This window comes from Lepidochelys kempii, chromosome 4 (genome assembly GCF_965140285.1).
Source record: "Lepidochelys kempii isolate rLepKem1 chromosome 4, rLepKem1.hap1, whole genome shotgun sequence".
NCBI classification, from domain to species: Eukaryota; Metazoa; Chordata; order Testudines; family Cheloniidae; genus Lepidochelys; species Lepidochelys kempii.
In genome coordinates this window covers 59,695,821-59,720,493 of record NC_136383.1, presented here as the reverse complement: position 1 = coordinate 59,720,493, position 24,673 = coordinate 59,695,821, and the positions used below count along the sequence as shown (strand labels likewise).

At 42.7% G+C, this 24,673-nt stretch overlaps 1 protein-coding gene across 3 annotated transcripts in view; it reads right to left on the bottom strand.

The window, feature by feature from the left end:
- The window catches only part of LOC140910468 (uncharacterized), a 109,397-nt gene extending 86,797 nt beyond the window's left edge, over positions 1 to 22,600 (bottom strand). The window contains exons 1-8 of one of the 3 annotated variants that reach the window (XM_073341417.2): positions 22,149 to 22,600; positions 21,062 to 21,162; positions 18,216 to 18,285; positions 16,759 to 16,889; positions 8,601 to 8,689; positions 4,651 to 4,750; positions 2,788 to 2,831; positions 1,731 to 1,808 (exon numbers count right to left, since the gene is read on the bottom strand). In XM_073341417.2, the coding sequence (XP_073197518.1) occupies positions 1,731 to 1,808; positions 2,788 to 2,831; positions 4,651 to 4,750; positions 8,601 to 8,689; positions 16,759 to 16,889; positions 18,216 to 18,285; positions 21,062 to 21,162; positions 22,149 to 22,332 (797 nt within the window). In that variant the 5' untranslated portion in view covers positions 22,333 to 22,600. Of the gene's footprint in view, positions 1 to 1,730; positions 1,809 to 2,787; positions 2,832 to 4,650; positions 4,751 to 8,600; positions 8,690 to 16,758; positions 16,890 to 18,215; positions 18,286 to 18,318; positions 18,413 to 21,061; positions 21,163 to 21,830; positions 22,116 to 22,148 lie in introns of those variants that run through there. The other 2 variants (XM_073341419.2, XM_073341421.2) reach the window with 2 other exon arrangements.
- Positions 22,601 to 24,673: the final 2,073 nt, after the last annotated feature.

Sequence of the window (24,673 nt, the reverse complement as noted above, 5' to 3'; positions counted from 1 at the left end):
TCTATAACGAGTCAATTTTCTTCCCTGTGTTCCAGGGCAGAAGAGCTGGAACACAAATCCACTATACTAGCAAGCCAGCCCTCTTCTCTTCCACTTTAAATTTAAAATAATAAAACAAAAGGAACTTTTTAAATTGTGTTTTAATATTTTATTTGTAATGTCTTTAAAGTAGCAGACAATATGGGTGGACAGACAAAATACTGAATTAACTTAATTTTTAAAATCAAAAAGTATGTATGCAAAATCTAAAAATAAGGATTTCCCCAGTTTCAGGGCACTTCAGCTAATCCTTTCTCTTCAATAGATTTAACCTACAGGGGCAGAAAATTACTGAAATACTAGTGGTAGTATTATTAATGCAAACATATGCACACAGGCAGGGGAATGGGACATAATAGAAGACCACAGTCCAGTGCTACTATTATGCACTAATTCCATGCTACTAGCAGTCAGCACAAGTATAATAGAAATACCATGATTTTAGATAGCCATATATAGTTACATAAATATTCACACATACATACACCCATACATAATGTGTGTATACACTCACACCAAGGTAAGTTAACTATACCTATATACATGTACATGTGTGTACATGTACATCTCGTGGAGTTTTATATATTTGAAACATGTTTTCCTTTTTTATTAAAACCACACACCTCTGTTATTTAGCATTAAAAATTCCCAGAAACAAAGATCTACTAGCATTTTTACAGGAAAAAGCATTTTCTTTGGCTCACTTTATATAACAAAGCTCTTTTGGAATCCAGTTACATAGAATTTTTAAAAAGAAAAGGAGTACTGGTGGCACCTTAGAGACTAACCAATTTATTTGAGCATAAGCTTTTATGAAGTGAGCTGTAGTTCACGAAAGCTTATGCTCAATTAAATTGGTTAGTCTCTAAAGGTGCCACCAGTACTCCTTTTCTTTTTGCGAATACAGACTAACACGGCTGCTACTCTGAAACATAGGATTTTTAAGCAGTTTCATGGTACTGCAGGATACAAGGGGATATGCCAGTAAGTACGATTAGTTTTATAACGTTGTAAGCTGAACAGAATGTCTTGTTACCACAAACACTAACTCTGTCACTAGATTCTCAGGCTGAACTGTAAATCATTAGGATTATTACGTGTAGGAGAACACTATCCATTAATGAACTAAGGTCTGAAAAGAGTATTTGACCCTGTGAGGTGCTAACTCTTGAGGTACTGAATGCTCTCTCCTGAATGGGAGTTGGAGGTATTATGTAATTCACAGAAGGGGTTTAGCACCTTGCAAGATCAAGCCTGGACTAAGAAACATATTTTGCAACAGAAAAAGCATAGCAGCTGGGGTGATCCAACTGAAGGATTGACATAGTAGTTATAAAGTATACAATTGCCAGTATCAAAGAACACAGTGAGAAGACAGACAGTAGAGACCCAAGAATAATACCAGATCATTCTAAAAAGTAGAAGATAAAAATATATTTTAGAGAAAACAATACCAAGGACAATAAACATGCACATAAAGGCCCCAGAGCTACATTTATCAAAATTGATGAGAAGACTCCATTTGGAGCATGACAGGCCCTATGTAGTCAGGAAAGGTAATAGAAATACGAAGGATGTGTATCTTAAAGAGGAAATGTGACAAAATACACAGACAGGAAAAAGCACAGAGTAGAAAACTGGCGCTAATAGCTACACACAAACACTTTTATATCAGTATTACAGCTCCCTACCAGTCTGGAATCATATGCCAGTCTGTGAATATTCCACCTGTACACTGAGCACCACATTCAATGAGATGGCCTGCAAGACTGGAAAACAAAAAACACTCCAATGAATAACTACGTTGAAAAACAAGCTGCCACTTATCCACAAATATAACAGTGCAGTATAATCAGGGTTAAATAGGACAGAAAGGAACATGCTGGACACCTCCTTCATAGCAATTTGATGCAGTTTTATATATCAAGGCCAAGATTTTCAAAAATGACTAGTGATTCTGAGTACTCAGCTTGGGGCTCTCAGGCTCCCTGCTGCACAGCTGGGAGCCTGGCAGACCTGGGAACCCCCAGCTAAAACCAGAGCTCCCAGGGTTTTTAGGGACCCTGCTTCATGACAAGGAATCCACTGGGGACTTTCCAGGAGTTGGGCAGCTGGCTGACCTATTTTGTTTGTAATAGTCAAACCAAAAGGTTTCAATTTTTCCAAAACAAGAACTTTTCAAAACGTCTGTTCTGCAGGAAATTCTGATATTTCAAGTTTTCATACCAAATCAGGCCAAAAACTTTTTCAAAAAGTGTCAGAATTTTCTGCAGAACAGACATTCTGAGTTTTGACCAGCCCTGTTGATGGATCCACTGGGATTAGCTGAGTATCACACTTTCATACATTTCAAAGCCAAAAAAGGGATCATTCTGATCATCTAGTCTGACCTCTTGTCTACCACAGGCCATAGAACTTTACCCAGTAATACCTGCACCCAGCCCAGTTACTTTATTGTCTATAACATAAGGTTTCACTCCTTTTCTCACAAAACCACAAACCATCTGTATAGTTTCTTAAGCATGTTTTTAATTTTCCTCATTCTTTTATTAAAATTTAGGTTCCAAAGCTTCTCAGAATGTTTACTTTTTTAAAGAGCTCATTTAATAAACTGTAGCATCCAATCAAGTGTATTCAACAAAATGGTCACCCATGTATTCGGTGTGCTGAAGCTCTTTAATAGCTCACTTAATTTTATTTTAAAAATCAAGACAATTTCATAACATTTTTAATAGTTATATCATTTACCTTCCAGCTGCTAATAAGTCAAACTCATCCCTGTTCCAGCCAAACTAAAAAAAATACAAATACATTATGTACACACACACAGGCTTCAAGAGATAAAAAAATTAAGTGGATGCTCTGAGTAATAAAGCATTGGCAGCAGCCCAATCTTCCTAGAAAATCGGAAGGGATTTTTGTTTGTTTTAATTGTATAGTGCATTAATAAATTAAAATTAACATAATACAAGCAATGAAATATTCAGCATTACTCATTTTACTATTTAACAGAGAAGACAAGCAATATATGAAAAACCACATCTAGGCCACTCGGGAGGGAATAATGGCAACTTTTCGTGAGAGAAACTAAATAATTTTTCTCTCACGTATTTAAGTAGGTTATGAATAGAACAACTACTAATGACCTGAACTAAAAAAGGAAAAGTTTAGCTAGACATTCTAAAGCATGCAGTCAAAAAAGAATCAGGTTTTAAAATAAACTATCTATGAATCTTATATTCATATATACACCTACTAATATTTTAATATGCACCAAAAAGAAAAAAAAGATGTTAACATTCCAAGGTGTGTGGTCATAAAAGCATTCTGTATATATAAGTGCTCAAAAAACACCACACATCCTGCCTTGTGTAATTTCTGTAGCTAGATTAATCTGAGAAATGTCACATTAAAATTAAACTTTAAAAAAAATGTGTTTAGCCCTAGAAAACAGACCAGCAGAAGAGTAGAAAAAACTGCTCACCAGCATTTTATAAACAAAACAAAAAAGCACTTGTGCCACCTTGTGGCAAAGGACATTTTCCATCTCACAAGGTTATGTGCAACAATTTGAACGTAGAAAAGATTAAGGGTGAAATCATGGCCCCATTTAAATCAACACCAAAACTCACATTGACTTTAATGGGGCCATGATTTCACCCAGTGGCTCTATTTTTTTGTACTTCAAATAGAACATTATTTGAACAATAAATCCCAGATGGAACAAGAGAGCTTGCCACACCCAGATACCTCTTGAATGCCCCCCATGGCCAGAGATCAATCTCTGGCTCCCTGCCTGTGTCTCCCCCTCTTCCAGTCCCCGCAATAATTCACTCAGTCCAAAGTTAACTAAGTCATTCCCCTTCTGGGGGTACAATTTATTTAGTCCTCTCAACACATACTGGTCCTCCAGACCCCAACCGCAATTCATTGTCTCTCCCCTCTTAGGTACGGAGTTCCCAGCCCTTCTTTCCAGAGCTGGGTCCCAATTCTTTATCGCTCTCCCAGCAAGTAGGAATTTGGCCCTCCAGGTTCCAAACCCAATTCAATCTCTCCCTTCCCCCTGCCAGGTAGGGAGTTGAGTTCCAAAGCTGAGTCCTAATTCACATTCACTCCCAGGCTTTACCTGGCTGGAGTTCAGCCTCCTAGGTCAGGCTACTAAATTCTGTTGGTATTAGGGTCTTTCCTATAGGAGAAGCCTTTCTCACTCCTTACAGTCTCTCTACAATTACCTTAGCTTCCACTTTCACTGCAACCACCTGCTGCCCTTTATAGGGAATTACCTGATCCAACTCAGGTGTGCCTCTTTAGTAATCAGGGTTGGCTAGCCCCATGCCCTCTAGGCCTTAAGGGGGGCCTAAAGGGACCATTTTAACATATGTATTAAATGAAACTGGACAAATGTCATGTGCCTTATGGCGAATTAATATGAATGTCAAACGTCAAAGAAAAGGCCAAAAGCTACATGATCTCATTATTTTTATTAAAATGTAGAAACTAAATTAAAAAGAAAAGTACTTGACAATGATTACTAACCATTCATTCATATCTATTCACAATAGTACGAAAAGAGGGTTAAGTCCCAGTTATGAAAAACTGACTTATACTTACAGAATGAATGAGTGGTCCTAATACAATGGCACTGTCAACACATCTACCAGTCACAACAATATCAGCTCCAAGGTCAAGAGCCCTGCTTATTGGTCTTGCTCTGACATAACAAAAAACATTTTTTGTGTATTTAATTCACACTTTTAAAATAACTATATTTTTAAAATTTATTTTAAAAATTAAATCTATGCCAGAGGTATCACGCACACATCCTTTATGATATTAACTTAAAAACACCCATTCTAACTATCTAAATATGTTCATTATATAAAGGATCATTCATTAGAAACACAGGGCAAACTAATAAAACTAGCCACCTAAATTGTGCAGCCAAAGTGACCTTCACACACATTAAGAGGTATGTGTTATCTGTGCATTCCATTTTTTATTAATAACAATAATATTTGATCTTCAGATTTCAAAGTGTTTCACATTGGACAGCAAGTATTATTTCACAGAGGGGAAAATTACAAAGGGCAACAAAAGGGCAACAAAAATTATTAGCAAAAAGAAAAAGAGTACTTGTGGCACCTTAGAGACTAACCAATTTATTTGAGCATAAGCTTTCGTGAGCTAGTGAGCTGTAGCTCACAAAAGCTTATGCTCAAATAAATTGGTTAGTCTCTAAGGTGCCACAAGTACTCCTTTTCTTTTTGCGAATACAGACTAACACGGCTGTTACTCTGAAATCAAAAATTATTAGGGTTAGGGAACAGCTTCCGTATGAGGAGAGATTAAAAAGACTGGGACTGTTCAGTTTAGAAAAGAGATGACTAAAGGGGGATATGGTAGAGATCTATAAAATCATGAATGGTGTGGAGAAAGTGAATAGGGAAATGTTGTTTACCCCTTTATATAACACAAGAAATAGCAGTCATGAATTAAATTAATAGACAGTAGGTTTAAAACAAACACAAGGAAGTATTCCACACAATGCACAGTTCACCGGCAGAACTCACTGCCAGGGGATGTTGTGAAGGCCAAAAGTATCACTGGGTCAAAAAAAAAGTTGATACGTTCATGTAGGATAGGTCCATCAATGGCTATTAACCAAGATGATCAGGGAGACAACCCCATGCTCTAGGTCCCTCTAAACCTCCAACTGCCAGACTCTGGATGACAGGGGACAGATCACTCAATAAATTGCCCTGTGATGTTCATTCCCTCTGAAGCATCTGGCACTGGCCACTGTCAGAAGACAGGATACTGGGCTAGATGGACCAGTGTGACCACTTTTTGTTGTTATATTCTGCTGCCTCACATATAGCTCATTGTAACTTTTCTTTTTTATATATTGAGTAAACAAGCCAAGAGCAATTTCAAAAGAAAATACTGACTGTCAAACTAAGAGAGCTCTCTTTCAACATTGTTGTTCCATCTAGAAAAATATGTATGCTGCATTAAAAATACTTACCTATCTTTCCTTGAATACTTGAAGATTTTCCTAGACAGTAAAATGTGCAGTGGTGTAGTCTTCATACAAGTATGTGGAAACCGTTTACTTAAAGAGACCAAAAGAAAACTCCACTTTCACACAGCAAGAATGTGGATTTTTGCAGTAAGAAAATGTTTGAGAAGTTGAACAATTAGCTATTTTTGTTTGGGAGTTTTTTAAAAAAAACAAAACAAAACATGTAATGACTTTTGGAGGCCTATGTGAAAGAAACGGGAGGACTCCCTGTGCTCTTCACTGTGGGCAGGTAGCTATTTTTAAAAATTACATACACTGGACAGACCTTTGGGAAGTCACAGCAAAGAGGATGAGTGAGATGGAAACTATTCTTATCCACAGAAGCTGTCCCTACGGAACAGGGTGAAAGCATAATAATGGGGCTATGTGGGGAATACTGCATTGCTTCTGCTTATGTTGTACCTGGTATGTTAGGAGATCACTATATATAGTATGGGCTAGAACTCTGGCAGCTTTCATCAGCAGTAAATTTACAACAAAAAGCTTACAATATATTTGTATTCTTATCTGATTATGCTATGTAGCATCATATATTTTAAGGCCAGAAGTGACCATTATGATCATCTAGTCCAGGGGCAGGCAATAATTTTCGCAGGGGGGCCACTCCACGAATTTTGGTAAGTCGTCACAGGCCGCACATTTCTACTATATTAATGGAGGGGATGCGGGATCTGGGAGGGAGTTTGGATGCAGGAGGGAGCTCCAGGCCGGTGCAGAGTGTTGGGGTGCATGACAGGGTGAAGGGTGTGGGCTCTGCGAGGGAGTTTGGTGCAGGAGGGGATTCCGGGCTGGGGCAGGGGAGTGGGTGCAGGGTCTGGGAGGGAGTTCGGGTGCAGGAGGGGGTTCTGACCTGGGGCAGGGGGTTGGGGTGCAGGAAGGGGTACAAGGTGCAGGCTCTGGCTGGGAGTCGCTTACCAGAGGTGGCTCCCGGCCAGCAGCGTAGCAGAGCTCAGGTAGGCTGCCTGCCTGCCATAGCCCCAGGCCGCTCCCGGAAGTGGCTGCGGCTGGCTGCTGCTGGCACATCTCTGCGCGCCCCTTGTGGGGAGAGGGACAGCGGGTCTCCGTGTGCTGCCCGTGCCTGCATGCACCACCCCTGCAGCTCCCATAGGCCAGTTTCAGGACCAAGGGGAGCTATGAGGATGGTGCTGGGGGCAGGGGCAGCGCACGGAGCTGCCTTCCCCTCCCTCCCGCCACGGGCATGCAGAGACATGCCAACAGCAGCTGGACGCTTCTGGGAGCTGCGTGGGGCCATGGCAGGCAGGCAGCCAGCCTGCCTGAGCACCCCGCTGCTCTGCAGGACTTTTAGCAGCCCGGACTCCGAGATCGCAAGGGGGCAGAGGAGGCCGGACAGAAATGTTAGTCAAGGCAGGCTGGGCAGAAACGTTAGACGGGCCAGATCCATCCCACGGGCTCTATTTTGCCCAACCCTGATCTAGTCTGACCTCCTGTATAAAATAGGTCACACAGTTTCTCTCAGTGATCCCTGCATCAAGCCAACAACTTATGGCTGAGCTAAAACATATCTTATGTTCTCTGCAAACAAAAGACTTTGGACTGCCAAAAATCAAAGAGAGAAGAGTTACAAAAGTAGTATTTTGAAAAAGTAAAGAGAACCAAAGACATTTAGTCTTTTAAGAATCATATGCCAACACATTCATTGTCTGCAAGTAAACCAAGCATGTGTGTATACTTATAACTGGACAGCTATTAAAAAATTCTGAACAGTCAAATAGTGATATAGAATAGGAATGATGGGCCAGACCACCCTGTTCCACAGAAAAACCTGCAGAAGCGGGACAAGAGGAAGAAAAAACTCTTGAAAGTTCCTCTTCTGAAGTTTTCTCTGAACCTTTCCCCCAGGAGGAAAGAACACTTATGTTCCCCATGGGACAGTCAGGAAGTTTGGTTACCAGAATCCTCAGATCCATAAAGGTTCTGGAGGGCAGGGCCACCTACGCAGAGACTCCTGGACAGCCCAGCTTCATCAGGAGTTTCACAGCAAGGAGAGGCGCCATAGAAAAGCTAATGCAGCCTAAGATTATATTACTTTTTTTCCCACAGATTCCAATGCTTTTGGTTAGGGATGATGCCTCCAGAGCAGCTGCCCCCTCTCCCACCACCCCCCGCCACCTGTTCCATGCAAGGAGAGGAGCCTCTGCATATGGATCTCAAGGGATTGTTGGTATTGTTTAAAATTAAACTGAACAAAATTTTTTTGGCATGAAATAAAAGCTGAGGACGAATGGTGAGAGATGTGATGCCAAAGAGCTACTACAGGAAAATCACAGTGCTAAATATTTATGAGACAGAAAGAAAATAAATCCGATTTTGCAGGCTGCCCAACACCATTAATTCACTACATTATTATTATTTTACTTGTAAACCAAAACAAACAATCCTGATGCAATCAATGGAATGTGTATGACATCAACATTTTTAAAACAACATACAAAACATACAACTTTTTAAAATATCTCACCCAAGATATGCATTCATGCTGTGAATATTCTCCGGAAATGGCTTCCCACTCTCCATATCTGTGATACCAGCTCCTTTTAGGTTGTCTTTCTGTTAAAACATCCAGGTCTATGAATATTTTACAGTATTAAATATCAGACAACAGCAAATATCCACCTTTTAGTAACTCTAGGCAAAATGGTATTGTTAAAATACCTAACAAAAAGTATTTAACAAACACTGTCCAATAAGAGGCTGAGTTAGTCTTTTTTCACTAGAACTTTTGTGAAATCAGAGGAAAAAGTCTTCAGCTTCAAAGATAATAAACCTACTCAATTTATCAACTCATTGTAAGTTACAGTTTCTTCAGATGCCCTTAACACATTTAAAATTGAACATAGCCAAACCCTTTCCACAGAAATATCTGCTGTAATCACAGTAGTTGAAAGATCAGAAAATGAAGCTAGTGTTGAGGCTCAGACCTCTTACCGCACTGGTTTCAGTAGCACAATATCAATTCAATCTTAAAGTGGAGAGCTGACAGTTCATTAATTGTGGAAAAACTTCTCTGGGGTCATATGCAATATTTGGATCCGGATTACCTATCTAAACAACCTTTCTGAGAACCTAACGTCTAATCCTACACAGCTTTCAACATTACAGGGGCCGGCAGGCCTTCTGTATTGACCCAGTTAATAAACTGGATTTTAGTGGCTTGATCTTTGACCTTTTCTCTTCAGTCCATCCCTATTTCTCATTACCAAAGCTAATAAAGACAGACACTACTCTAATTGATTGGCAACTTAGCATCTGACAAAAATCTTCACTTCTGCTACATTTCTTTTTATTAAGTGTAATATTGGAACTTTAGACACACTAAAGTTTTATCACACTGCATTTATCAATTTAAAATGTTTAGTGTCAACAATACAGATCATTATCATTTGAGCCCTGCAAATCTGCGGATATCTGCTTTATATCAGAGGACTGTGTTCGCAAATCATGGATCGGATACAGATACAAATTTTGAATCCACACAGGGCTCTAATTATCATCTACATAACTATGTGTCACTCATTTGACTACTGGACTAACAAATTAGAGAATCTAAATGCTGACTGCAGATCAGGAATGTCTAAACTGTGGTCATGGGATGATTAGATCAGCAACATACCAAAGGTGAATTCCTGCCCTGCCCCCCCCCCCCCCCCACTGACAAAACCCCCACTGACTTCAGTAGGGTCAGGATTTCACCCCGGAAGTCAAAGGGCTACACCTAATTTGTAAACAATGGAGCAGATTCCAGCTTTCTTCACATTTAATGGCATGCTAGGAATTGTAGTGTCGGTTGGCCATGCCCCTGTATTAATAATTTGAGAGGGTGCAGACCAATCTGTGACACTTTGAAGTACGTTTGAACAACCGTGTGTCCATCTCTGTCTAAAGTTATATCAGTTTTCCCATCAAGTGTAACATACAATGCACTGAAATATCTAACAATTTTCTGCTAGACTTCCTGAGTTAAAGGGAAAATAATCACATCTGCAAAAAATACTATATGAAACACAGCATTTTCCATTCTAATTCTCTTTGTTTTTGCATAGGCGGTCTACATATAGAGGAAAAATGCAGCCTCTTAGTACAATATTACCTAGATTTCAAATGTCTTAAGTCACCCAAACGGCAAACCTACCAACCATAAACTACCTTAAACCAAATCACAATAAGTAAAGATACTTATAAGTAAATACTAAAGAAACCACCTAGTACTTTATAAGCTACAGTAGAACCTCCAAGCCCTGGTCTACACTAGGACTTTAGGTCAAATTTAGCAGCATTAAATGGATGTAAACCTGCACCCGTCCACACGATGAAGCCCTTTATTTCGACTTAAAGGGCTTTTAAAATCAATTTCCTTACTCCACCCCTGACAAGTGAATTAGCGCTTAAATCGGCCTTGCCGGCTCGAATTTGGGGTCCTGTGGACACAATTCGACGGTATTGGCCTCCGGTAGCTATCCCAGAGTGCTCCATTGTGACCGCTCTGGACAGCACTCTCAACTCAGATGCACTGGCCAGGTAGACAGGAAAAGAACCGCGAACTTTTGAATCTCATTTCCTGTTTGGCCAGCGTGGCAAGCTGCAGGTGACCATGCAGAGCTCATCAGCAGAGGTGACCATGATGGAGTCCCAGAATCGCAAAAGAGCTCCAGCATGGACCGAACGGGAGGTACGGGATCTGATCGCTGTATGGGGAGAGGAATCCGTGCTATCAGAACTCCATTCCAGTTTTCGAAATGCCAAAACCTTTGTCAAAATCTCCCAGGGCATGAAGGACAGAGCCCATAACAGGGACCCGAAGCAGTGCCGCGTGAAACTGAAGGAGCTGAGGCAAACCTACCAGAAAACCAGAGAGGCGAACGGCCGCTCCGGGTCAGAGCCCCAAACATGCCGCTTCTATGATGAGTTGCATGCCATTTTAGGGGATTCAGCCACCACTACCCCAGCCGTGTTGTTTGACTCCTTCAATGGAGATGGAGGCAATACGGAAGCAGGTTTTGGGGACGAAGAAGATGATGATGATGAGGTTGTAGATAGCTCACAGCAAGCAAGCGGAGAAACCGGTTTTCCCGACAGCCAGGAACTGTTTCTCACCCTGGACCTGGAGCCAGTACCCCCCGAACCCACCCAAGGCTGCCTCCTGGACCCAGCAGGCGGAGAAGGGACCTCCGGTGAGTGTACCTTTTAAAATACTATACATAGTTTAAAAGCAAGCATGTGAAAGGATTACTTTGCCCTGGCATTAGCGGCTCTCCTGGATGTACTCCCAAAGCCTTTGCAAAAGGTTTCTGGGGAGGGCAGCCTTATTGCGTCCTTCATGGTAGGACACTTTACCACTCCAGGCCAGTAACACATACTCGGGAATCATTGTACAACAAAGCATTGCAGAGTATGTTTTGCCGGCGTTCAAACAACATCCGTTCTTTATCTCTCTGTGTTATCCTCAGGAGAGTGAGATATAATTCATGGTCACCTGGTTGAAATAGAGTGCTTTTCTTCAGGGGACACTCAGAGGAGCCCATTCCTGCTGGGCTGTTTGCCTGTGGCTAAACAGAAATGTACCCCGCTCTTAGCCATGGGAAGGGGGGAGGGCCTAGCCACATGGTGGGGGGAGGCAAAATGCGACCTTGTAACGAAAGCACATGTGCTATGTATGTAATGTTAACAGCAAGGTTTACCCTGAAAGAGTGTAGCCACTGTTTTATAAAATGTGTCTCTTTAAATACCGCTGTCCCTTTTTTTTTTCCTCCACCAGCTGCATGTGTTTCAATGATCACAGGATCTTCTCCTTTCCAGAGGCTAGTGAATCTTAGAAAGAAAAAAAAACGCAGTCGAGATGAAATGTTCTCAGAGCTCATGCTGTCCTCCCGCAGAGGACAGAGGACAGAGCACAGACGAACGCGTGGAGGCAAATAATGTCAGAGTGCAGGAAAGCACAAAATGACCGGGAGGAGAGGTGGCGGGCTGAAGAGAGGGCTGAAGCTCAAATGTGGCAGCAGCGTGATGAGAGGAGGCAGGATTCAATGCTGAGGCTGCTGGAGGACCAAATCAGTATGCTCCAGTGTATGGTTCAGCTGCAGCAAAGGCAGCTGGAGAACAGACTGCCACTACAGCCCCTGTGTAACCAACCGCCCTCCTCCCCAAGTTCCATAGCCTCCATACCCAGACGCCCAAGAATGCGGTGGGGGGGCCACCGGCCAACCAGCCACTCCGCCACAGAGGATTGCCCAAAAAAAAGAAGGCTGCCATTCAATAAATTTTAAAGTTGTAAACTTTTAAAGTGCTGTGTAGCATTTTCCTTCCCTCCTCCACCACCCCTCCTGGGCTACCTTGGTTTGTGTGATGAATGAATAAAGAATGCATGAATGTGAAGCAACAATGACTTTATTGCTTCTGCAAGCGGTGATCGAAGGGAGGAGGGGAGGGTGGTTAGCTTACAGGGAAGTAGAGTGAACCAAGAGGCGGGGGGTTTCATCAAGGAGAAACAAACAGAACTTTCACACCGTAGCCTGGCCAGTCATGAAACTGGTTTTCAAAGCTTCTCTGATGCGTACCGCGCCCTCCTGTGCTCTTCTAACCGCCCTGGTGTCTGGCTGCGCGTAACCAGCAGCCAGGCGATTTGCCTCAACTTCCCAACCCGCCATAAACGTCTCCCCCTTACTCTCACAGATATTGTGGAGCACACAGCAAGCAGTAATAACAGTGGGAATATTGGTTTCGCTGAGGTCTAAGCGAGTCAGTAAACTGCGCCAGCGCGCCTTTAAACATCCAAATGCACATTCTACCACCATTCTGCACTTGCTCAGCCTGTAGTTGAACAGCTCCTGACTACTGTCCAGGCTGCCTGTGTACGGCTTCATGAGCCATGGCATTAAGGGGTAGGCTGGGTCCCCAAGGATACATATAGGCATTTCAACATCCCCAACAGTTATTTTCTGGTCTGGGAATAAAGTCCCTTCCTGCAGCTTTTGAAACAGACCAGAGTTCCTGAAGATGCGAGCGTCATGTACCTTTCCCGGCCATCCCACGTTGATGTTGGTGAAACGTCCCTTGTGATCCACCACAGCTTGCAGCACTATTGAAAAGTACCCCTTGCCGTTTATGTACTCGGGGGCTTGGTGCTCCGGTGCCAAGATAGGGATATGGGTTCCGTGTATGGCCCCACCACAGTTAAGGAATCCCATTGCAGCAAAGCCATCCACTATGACCTGCACATTTCCCAGGGTCACTACCCTTGATATCAGCAGATCTTTGATTGCGTGGGCTACTTGCATCACCGCAGTCCCAACAGTAGATTTGCCCACTCCAAATTGATTCCCAACTGACCGGTAGCTGTCTGGCGTTGCAAGCTTCCACAGGGCTATCGCCACTCGCTTCTCAACTGTGAGGGCTGCTCTCATCTTGGTATTCGTGTGCCTCAGGGCAGGGGAAAGCAAGTCAAAGTTCCATGAAAGTGCCCTTACGCATGCGAAAGTTTCGCAGCCACTGGGAATCGTCCCAGACCTGCAACACTATGCGGTCCCACCAGTCTGTGCTTGTTTCCCGAGCCCAGAATCGGCGTTCCACAGCATGAACCTGCCCCATTAGCACCATGATGCATGCATTGGCAGGGCCCATGCTTTCAGAGAAATCTGCATCCATGTCCTGATCACTCACGTGACCGCGCTGACGTCGCCTCCTCGCCCGGTATTGCTTTGCCAGGTTCTGGTGCTGCATATACTGCTGGATAATGCGTGTGCTGTTTAATGTGCTCCTAATTGCCAAAGTGAGCTGAGCAGCCTCCATGCTTGCCTTGGTATGGCGTCCGCACAGAAAAAAGGCGCGGAACGATTGTCTGCCATTGTTCTGACGGAGGGAGGGGCGACTGACGACACGGCTTACAAGGTTGGCTTCAGGGAGCTAAAATCAACAAAGGGGGTGTCTTTACATCAAGGAGTATTTCAGGCAGGACTTCACGGAGGGTTCCAATAAGAAATGGTGCACCTAAGTTATTGTTCTTATTGGAACAAGGAGGTTAGCCTGGCCTCTGATTGATACATGGCTAGATTTACCTCGCTGCACCTTCTCTGTGAGTGACTGCAGTGTGACCTAGAGGAATGAGTCCCCTAGACAGCGGACGGGGGGAAGCAAATGAGTACAAAACAAATCTGGTCTATTTCTTGTTTTGATCCACTCCATCTATCTTTTACATCTTTGGCTGGCAGCAGACGGTGCAGAAGGACTGCATGCCATCCACATCTCATGGCTGCTCGGCAGAAGATGGTACAGTACGACTGCTAGCCATCCTCATCTCTTGCCTGCCCAGCAGAAGATGGTACAGTACGACTGCTAGCAATCCGTATCGCCTGCCTGCTCACCATAAGACAGTTCAATAGGACTGACTGCAGAACTAAAGAGAATGACCTGGTCAAGTCACTCCAAATTTAGTCCCTGCGCCCATGTCTGCCCAGGCGCTCCCAGCCGACGTGGCCAGGAGCACCTCGGACACGACGAGAACGGCTACCAGTCGTACTGCACCGTCTGCTGCCAGAAGGCAATGGGTTGCTGCTACTGTGTAGCAATGCCGTACCGTGTCTGCCAGCACCCAGGAGACATACGGTGACGGTTACCTGAGCGGGCTCCATGCTTGCCGTGGTATGGCGTCTGCACAGGTAACTCAGGAAAAAAGGCGCGAAACGATTGTCTGCCCTTGCTTTCACGGAGGGAGGGAGGGAAGGGGGGCCTGATGATATGTACTCAGAACCACCCGCAACAATGTTCTAGCCCCATCAGACATTGGGATCTCAACCCAGAATTCCAATGGGCAGCGGAGACTGCGGGAACTGTGGGATAGCTATCCACAGTGCAACGCTCCGGAAGTCAACTCTAGCCCCGGTACTGTGGAAGCACTCCGCCAAGTTAATGCACTTAATGCACTTAGAGCATTTTCTGTGGAGACACACACACTCGAATATATAAAACCGATTTCTAAAAAAAACGACTTCTATAAATTCGACCTTATTCCGTAGTGTAGACATACCCCAAGTTAGGAACACGTTGGGAATGGAGGTTGTTCATAACTCTGAAATGTTTGTAACTCTGAATAAAACGTTATGATTATTCTTTCCAAAGTTTACAACTGAACATTGACTTATACAGCTTTGAAACTTTATTATGCAGAAGAAAAATGCTGCTTTTCCTTTATTTTTTAGTAGTTTACATTTAACACAGTACTGTCCTGTATTTGCTTTTATTTTATTTTTTTCTCTCTCTGCGCTGCTGCCTGATTGTGCATTTCCAGTTCCAAATGAGGTGTGTGGTTGACCAGTCAGTTGGTAACTCTGGTGTTCGTAACTCTGAGGTTCTACTGTATTGGAAACAGTCAATAGACAAGAAGCTTTGAGTCTGTGCAAACTATGGAATGTTCGATTTAAGAGATCAAAGATTCACTGTTATTTAGTTTATACAGCAACTAGAAATAAAAAATAGCTTAGGGCTAAATCCTGCCTTCTCTGCACTCAGAGAGCCTTAGATACAGTGGCTGAGCTTCTGTGCAAAGTGGACAAGGACTTGCGGACCTGATGCATGCGGGGTTACACCTTCTGCAGACTGCCAAGCCTAGTACTACAGTGTTTGAGGCAGGCCAGGGTATCTGCCATTAAAGGTATCCTCAAGGGAAAACTAATTAAGCAACTCTACAGACTCTCCACAGCTAAAACCAAAGTAACTACTCAGACTAAGCACAAGGGGAGTTGGAGCAGATTTGGGGTGAAATTCTGGCCCCTGAAGTCAATGGCAGAACTCCCACTGATTTTCGTAGGGCCAGGTTTCACCCATGGACTGTATTATTAACTTTTATTTTAAATGGATCTGAAGCACAAAAATCATTCCGTTTAAAATGAGTTATTTTTCTAACACATAACTTATGTACCATCGTTCATGAATAGCGGGGAAAAAATTGACATTTTTCTCAATGTTAAACATACTAGAAATTCAAATGTCCTGTCTGGTTACAAAACATTTTCATCTTGCCCCCACAAATAAATATCTACTTTTGTAACATGATCCACTAGAAATACTAGTATGATTAGAATTTTGTTGAACCACAGACAAAAGACAAGGTAAAATAACAGAGGGGCCGGCTATTAGTACATTAGATCCAAAACTAGTTTTACAATGTCAGCTCAAAAAGGAGAATTCATTAGCTTCTAGGCACACTCAAGTTACTGTTTATCTATACTAAACATGTCAGTTTTGAGAATATACCACTAAGAACTGAAACACTTGAGCTACTTTGGGCTCTTGTAATCCCTCAGATCAGATAACTCATGCCTTCTGAGTTTAGCAAATAGAAAACATGATCCCTAGCAGTGATTATGGAATCAGCCATGACTGCAATCAATCTAGCACATTTAAGATAAATTTGATTTGAGAAATATACATTTAACTTTGTGCATGCCATATATAAAACAGATCAAGGACAGAGGTTATTTTCTCAAATAATGATGCAATGTATAATAATTAAACAAAAGTGATGCTCCCAATGACACCACATATTTTAAATGTCATCTCTGTGCTGTATGAAAGAATTAATCAAACTTCCCACACTTTTACTGAGCCATAAAATATCAATAAAATACCTCGCCCATCAGATCATCTCCAGCAACAACAGCTATTTTCAAATCAACATCAGCTTTCTTTGCCACCTCTTGAAGACCAGCAGCACACGCAAGTGGATTCATTCCACCAGCATTACTAATGACACGAACACCTTAACAGAACAAAAAGTTCAGTGTTAAAACCACCAGTTATATTACAAAAAAGGCTTACCACCTGAGCCCCAGGATGCACTGTTGCATGTTGTCAAGCACATGATCAATCAGAACAATAAACCAAATGTTGTGCTTTCTTATCAAGTCAACAGATAAACAGTAGTTGTGACTGGTACAACTCTCAAACCTAATAATAATTTAAACATCTACACTGTTCACTACTTCACTGAAGACTCTTGGGCAAAAACATACAGCTATTCTAACATTGCAGGCATAATCTGGAATTGTGAGAGGATTTTAGGGAGATTATCCACAAATCTGACTTCTAAGGAGTTGTGAAGAATATCAGTATGGCTGCATACTATTAGCATAAACCTTCTATTAGCATAAATCAGTATGTCTCTTCGACCAACAGCATAAATCAGTATGTCTCTTCGACCAATAGAAGTTGGTCCAGTAAAAGATATTACTTCACCCACTTTACCTCTCTATTAATATAAACAGATAGATTGTCAGGAATTTTTAATGACGTGTTTTTTCATTGGAAAATGCTGATCAGAAGCAAAACTGTTCAAAGGAAAGGGTTTGTTGTGATAGATTTTTGCTTTTAGACAAAATTTTGAAACAAAAGTTTTAAATTGTCTAAACATCCTGTTTTGACACTTTCTAAATGAAAAGGTTGTTTTTCAATTCGAAATGACTTTTCATTTTGAAATGTAATTTATAGTATTAAAAAAGAGAAAAATAAAATGGTTGAAATCAAAACAAAATGTTTCAGAATTATCAAAGTGAAACATTCCAGTTGACCCAATCAATTTTTTTCCCCGGATTTTCTGTTCACTGAAATTTTCAAGATACTTGCCCAATTCAGGATGGGGAATGTTTTGGATTTTTTTCTTTTTTCAAATTTGAAAATTCCCTAGGATGGGAAAACCATTTCCCACCCCACTCATTAAACAGTTAACATGAAACTGGATAAAAGTACATCTCAAAGAAGACAAGAAAAATGTAATTTCCCTTTTAAAATAAATGCATAGCTCAATTTATACAGTAGGTAATATATAGTGTATTAGGTATGGGGAAAATGAGAATTCCCTTTGTTGAATGTTTTCATTCAAAACGTAGAAAAAACAGTCAGACTTCCTATATTCAGATTTGAAGTAACAAAGTACACAATGAAGATATGAACACTAAGGATCTGATCTTGTGAAGTTCTGAGCACCCCAACTAATACTGAAGATGATAGTAGTTAAGAGTGATGAGCACTTCAAAGATCAAGCTATAAATTATTAAAGTTATCCAACCCATATTATTCTATAGCATACCTTTCCTGTGAATGTCCTTAATATAGGGACCCATTGCAGTCAACACAAAATCAGGAGTGTAACCCAAATCCTGAAATAATAAGAAGTTATATAATTTACTTGCCAAATCTTGGTCATGGGTAAATCAACTCCTTCTCTTTATTGGCTCTTGGGTTGCAGAAAAGATCGAAAAACAGCGTATACTCATTTTCTTAATTCTATAATTAAAAATGGTGGATTTCTTTTTCTAAAGGAAACCTGTAAAATGTTTCTCTAAAATAAAAAAATTCTTAATTTAACAATATATAGATTAAAATAAATACAACACAAACGGACATCACTATATTTTTACAGGAGTCTAATTATATATTATAAATACCATTATTTTTAATTAGCCTTTGGAATCATACAGGGAACAAATGATCCAATCAATTTTAATTATAAAGTAAAATACTAAATATTGACAATGTACAACAAAACAATTCACAGCTATCCCATTCAAGGAGAAGTTTTATTGAAGCCCTATGAATTGAGACAATGCATTCAAATTTCAAGCCATGTGTGCCTAACTCTCTGCTGGCATAAACTGACGGAACTCCTTTGAAGGCAATGAAGTTTTGCCAGTTTCATTAGCAGATATTTGGCCCATTGTTTTTAACTTTAAATTGAACTCATCCACAATCTAGTGGGACTACTCATGTGACTAAGTCTTTGCAGGATCAAGGCCTACGGACTCAGCCCTGCTCCCACTGAAGATAATGGGAAAACTCCTTTTGAATTCAATAGGCCTGACCTTATGAGGGACTGGCCAACTGCTGAAATAATAAAGGCTAATGATGTTTAGTACCACTCAAGATTGCACCCTTAAATTGATATATGAATGGTGAGGGATCATTTCCTCCTCCACTGAAATACAGCGATCTCTGGAGCAGCCAAGATCAAGTATTTGAATCTCAAATTTTGTTATAATATGTTTATTAAACTTATGAAGCTATTGTACTATTACTATGTTTATATTAAAGTGCATCTTATTTTCAGACATGACTATAATTTACAGAATAAGAATGAATAATAGAAACTACAGTGACTACTCCTGCAGGCATTCTGCACCAAAAAAATAAAAATTCTGCACACAGTATTTTAAAATTCTATAAAATTCTGCAAATTTTATTTGTCAAATAAACGTGGAGGCTTCAGCATGGCTTTGGGGAGCACAGGCCACTGGCTGCACAGAGGTGGAAGATCACTGTGCAGCTACCACCCTGGGACACGGACTCAGCAATGAGGCTGCACCCAAACCCTGATACAGTTGCAAGGATCGGGCCTGCCCCAGAAATACCCCAGGGTCCTGCCCCTCCATTCCAGGTGAACCAGGTATGAGTAGGCAGGCTCAACAAAGTAGGATCTAAGTGTGAAGGGGCTTAGTGTGGGGGGCTCCAGGTGTGGGTTGAGAGGGTTCTGTGTGGGGCAATCCGGGTGTGGGCGGCTCAGTGGGGAATCTGGGTGCGGGGGGGGGCGGGTTCTGGATGCACAGGGGCTTGTTGGAGGGTTCTTGGTGCAATGGTAATGGGACTCTGCAGGGGGATCCAGGGAAGGTGGTTGGGGCTAAGCAGGAGGGAGTCTGGGTGTGGGGTGGATAGAGCTCGGCAGGGGGGTCTGGGTATGGGGAGGCTCAGTGGGGCGTCCAGATGCTGGGGGAGTGGGGCAGAGATCCAGGTGCAGCTGGGTGGGGTTTGGTGGGGTGGGGATCCGGGTGGCTCGTTGGGCTGGTCCAGGTGCACGGGAAGTGGAGCTCATCGGGGGTTGGGGGCTCAGGAGGAGGGACTGGGTATGAGAGGGTCTGGATGCACAGGGGTAGAGCAGATGGGGGAGCAGCTCCCTGTACAGGGATCCCTCCCCTTGCAGCTGAGGAGCAATGGGTACAGGAAGCAAGGGGGGAGTTTACAGTGCTTCTTGTAGCTGGGGGAGAAATCTGGGGGTGGGTCTGACCCAGCCCCAGAAGCCATGCAGGGGAAGAGGAAGTCCTGTCCTCTTCAGCCTCACCGGGACTAGCAGTTGAGCCCGGCACAGCATAGGAGCCACCAGCCAGATCTTCCCCAGTCCCGGCCCCTGCCCCACAATGATTTACCTCTCTGCCGGCTGCCCTGGGCATCCGAAATATACTGCTGGGGAGGGCCGCATGACCGCTCTTGTGGCTTCCCCTTGCTTCCCCGTCAGAAAGCCATTTTTCTGCAGGGAAGCAAAGAAATCTGCAGGGGACATAAATTCTGTGCATACACAGTGGTACAGAATTCCTCCAAGAGTAAATAACACTCTGATCTTCCAACATGTTGGTATTTCAATTAACAGTATCTTTCTAATAGAGCTATATTGCTGGTATTTCTTAGTAGTAAGATTTTATGTTTAGTCAATCAAATCAGATCTGCCGGCTGTCATCTCACATTAAAATAATCAAGACTAAACGTTTGCACTGTAGACTATCAACATTTTCCTATGTAAATACTAAGTAACTACTCCTACAGATTCTTATTCATGCAAGTAGTCCCAGGAGCCATTGGCTGGATTGGGCCTGATTTATTTTAAAATCTTAATGTTTGTGTGATAATGCTTTCCAGCCAACTCATCACTCAGCAACTGAGTGATCATCTGCATCACTCAGCAACTTGAAAGATTTGAAGCACTTTTAAAATACTGATCACTTTGTGATGATATTTGAACATTTCAAACAGCTCAAACTGTAAAACGCAGAAAACTAAATCAAACCAGCAATTCTTACAATTCTTACAATTCATACAATTCTTTTGATTCTTTTCTCATGTGAAATTGCTTGAATTATTATTTCATAATTAAAATAATTCTTTCCTTACTGGCGATTTGGCTTTTGCAGCGGTCAACAGAGACATCGTAATTTCAGAAAGATAATCAAAAACCAGAAAATCCAGTTTTCCTCCATAGAGAAGCTGAGGAACTAATCAAAAAGATATTAAGTAACTCTGAGTTGGAAGTCATATTTTAAAATAAAAGCCGTTTCATTTTTGACAAACTAAATCAGAAAAACATACATTACTGCAAAGTATGAGACAATATATTAATGATAGAAAGATCACTTAAGATTTTGGGCCCAATCCTGCAAACAATTTTACTCACTTAACCAATTGGGTTAAAGTCAACGTGTGAGCAAATCACTCACACCTGCAAGTGCCTGTAATATGGGACACTACATATTTGGTTGTTTGGGGGCTGATGCTTAGTGTTGTGATCACTGTTTTATTTATGTATTGAGGAGGAAGGGGAAACTGTTTTTAAAAAACAAAGAGCCCAAACACAAAACACCACACCATACATCTAGAACTACCTAGGACACAGAAGGGGGTAGGGAGTGAGATAGCTCAGTGGTTGGAGCATTGGCCTGCTAAACCCAGGGTTGTGAGTTCAATCCTTGAGGGGGCCACTTAGAGATCTGGGCCAAAAATTGGGGGATTGGTCCTAATTTGAGCAGGGGTTGGACTGGATGACCTCCTGAGGTCCCTTCCTACCCTGATATGCTATGATTCTATGAGGCCCGGTGCTGGCTTTGCCAATGCCACTAAAAATGCTCCTTCTAATCAAGTGGCTCCGACAATTTTCTGAGCTTACGTCTCCCTGGCTGGGGAGTCGCCCGGGACGGGAGCTGACGGAGCGCGGGCTCCACACACTCCCACTCCTGGGGCTGCCTCAGTTTTGCTCCGGCGAGCGGGGCAAGGCGCGGCAGCGGCTCTCATTCCGCGCGCCGCCCGCCCCGTCCGCTTCCGGTGACGAGAGGCTTGTTTTGCTGGCTTGTCACCCCACCCCAGCGCTCTGGGCGACCCCAGCCGGGAGGCCGTGCGGTGTGTGGCGGAGCGGCGCGGTGCGCGCTGCGGGGGGAGGAGCGGGTGCATCTCCCCAGCCCGCTCCCCGGCCCCGCTCCCCCGGTACCTGAGGCCGCCGTGTCTCCCCAGAAGCCCGCGGCGCAGCCCACCCGCACGGCCGCGCCCGCCTGGGGCTCGCAGGAGCCGCCGCCCAGGTTGCTCCAGCGGCGGCAGCTGCTGCTGCTGCTTGTGGCCCGCAGGAGCCGTGGGGCAGCGGCGCCCCTCAGCCCCAGCAGCGCGGCGCAGCTCATGGTGGCTCCGGGCGGCGAGGCAGGGGCGGGAGGCGGAGGCGAAGGGCTGGGCCGTCGCTGACTCAGCCCCGGGCCCGATCCGGCTCCCGACTCCTCCACGCGGCTGGATCGGGCCCGATCGGTGCTGCCCCGTCCCCACCAAGGCAGCGGGGAGCCGGCCCTGCCCTGGCTCCGGGGCAGAGCCCTGGGCTGGCAGCACTAGGGGCCCCGCGAGCTAGTGACAGATTAGCCGTGCCTGCCTGCCTCCCTCCCTCCGCCGAAAAGTCACCAGCCAGGCCTCTTCCACCACGTGCGAAAAACAGCAACCCACCCGCTGGCTCCTGCTGCGGGTCACCTCGGTAGCCTGTGGGCAAAGAGACAGAACCAGGAGGGTAGGCTTGTTATTGAGCCACCAAAACGTGCTAGGCCCTGTACAGCAATAGAAAGGCAGAGCTACAGCCCCAAGAAGTTCGCAATTTTAAAAAGCTGTAGCCAGACAATGATTGGGAAAAGGATGCAAGGGGCAAGCAGAACGAGCAGGGTTGAGATTGGCTCCGAGTTGTTACTTTAAGTGGTGGGAGTGGTGTCTGTATTTAACGTATATGATCCCTCCTACTCCTCTAAAAAGCCTGTACATGAACACACCTGATGCCACAAGGTGATCAGGGAACCATTCTTTGGGGCACAGCTAAACATTTCTCACTGTGAAGAATGAAAGGGAACTAGCCAAAGTCCCCTTTTATTCAGTTAGCTTTACTTTATAATTTTTATGCATGCACAATAGTGTAGTTAAGTTTTTAACATTAAAAATGAATGTTTACTTTAAAAATCTGATTTTTGTCCAATATTAATGTAATAGCTGAGCACATAAGTAACATATATCAATTTGTCCTGGCAACAACACTCTGTAAAGTGAAGGTGGGGTAGATCGTTATCCCCGTTTGACAGATGGGAACTGAGGCAGAGAGAAAGTCATTTGCCCAAGGTGACAAAAGAAGCCTGTGGCAAAGATAATAATTGCAGTCAGTGCTCCCAAGTCCTAGTCCAGTGTATTGACCACAAGACCATTCTTAAAACCTACATTTTGATCCTAAACTACTTCACAGTGTCTCTTTAAATCAGAAGCTAATATAACTCACATTCTGTCCTAATTGATTCAAATTAGGGTGGATTGATTTAAATCACCAGGTGAAAATTAAATAAATTTTTATCAGGTTTTCCATTTGTAGGTCAGTTATGTTCTAAAGAAAGGTGCATTCTCATTGCTTGATATAATTATAAAAATATGTTGGTTTACAACATAATAGAGCCTAAACCCTACATTTTGTACATCATTTTGCTATCTAGGAGGGTATGCTATAACTATATATATTTATTTAAGCAATTATACAGCTTAATATTTTCAGATTCTTATTTAATTGTACATGTTTAGTATGTTAGAAAATGGTGAATAAACTATTGCTTATTTACTAGATAATAAACTTTTTGATCATGATTTGTATAAAGCTGCATTAGGATAGCAACTGGAATTTAATTAAACACACAAAACAGCACATAACATTAATTTTTATTAAACAAAACAACCTTAAATGTTTCTGATACATAAACTTCTCTAATCAAAATATGTTTCATATTTACAATGAAATGATTTATTAAATGGGGATTAATTATTTTTTTAATTTGAATCTGATTTTTAATTTTTTTAAATTGTTTTAATTTTTTTAATAGTTAGTTTTAAAAAGAAAAACTTATAGTGCAAATAAAATTTAAAAAATCCAATTTAAATAAAACTCTGGCTGCACTTCATAAAACATTTCAGGCCAAGTTCACACGTCATGTAATTGGGTACAAGCCTAATGCAGTCAGTGGATTTGCACCTGCTTACATCAGGTCTGAATTTGACCCTTTATTGACGCTCCCTCCACCCGGACACGCACACACTTCTGTATGTAAGCTAATGGAGAAGCTGGCAGAGGGAGGGAGGCGGGGGGAATCTCCAGTGCCATGTATTGACTGCCAGTGTTCTGAATCCTTGTCAATCAGGCATCAGGCAATGACAGTATCCATCAACAGCACTTATAAACAGTACTCATTCTGCTAGACGTGACTGAGTCACTTGATACCACAGTGATTAGGCCTCAACTGGAGTATTGTGTCCAGTTCTGGATGCCACATTTCAGGAAAGATGTGGACAAGTTGCAGAAAGTCCATAGAGGAGCAACAAAAATCATAATCAACTGAGGATAATCATAATAATACATAACACAATCATAATCAGCTGACAGGTTTCAGAGTGGTAGCCATGTTAGTCTGTATCAGCAAAAAGAGCGAGGAGTACCAGTGGCACCTTAGAGACTAACAA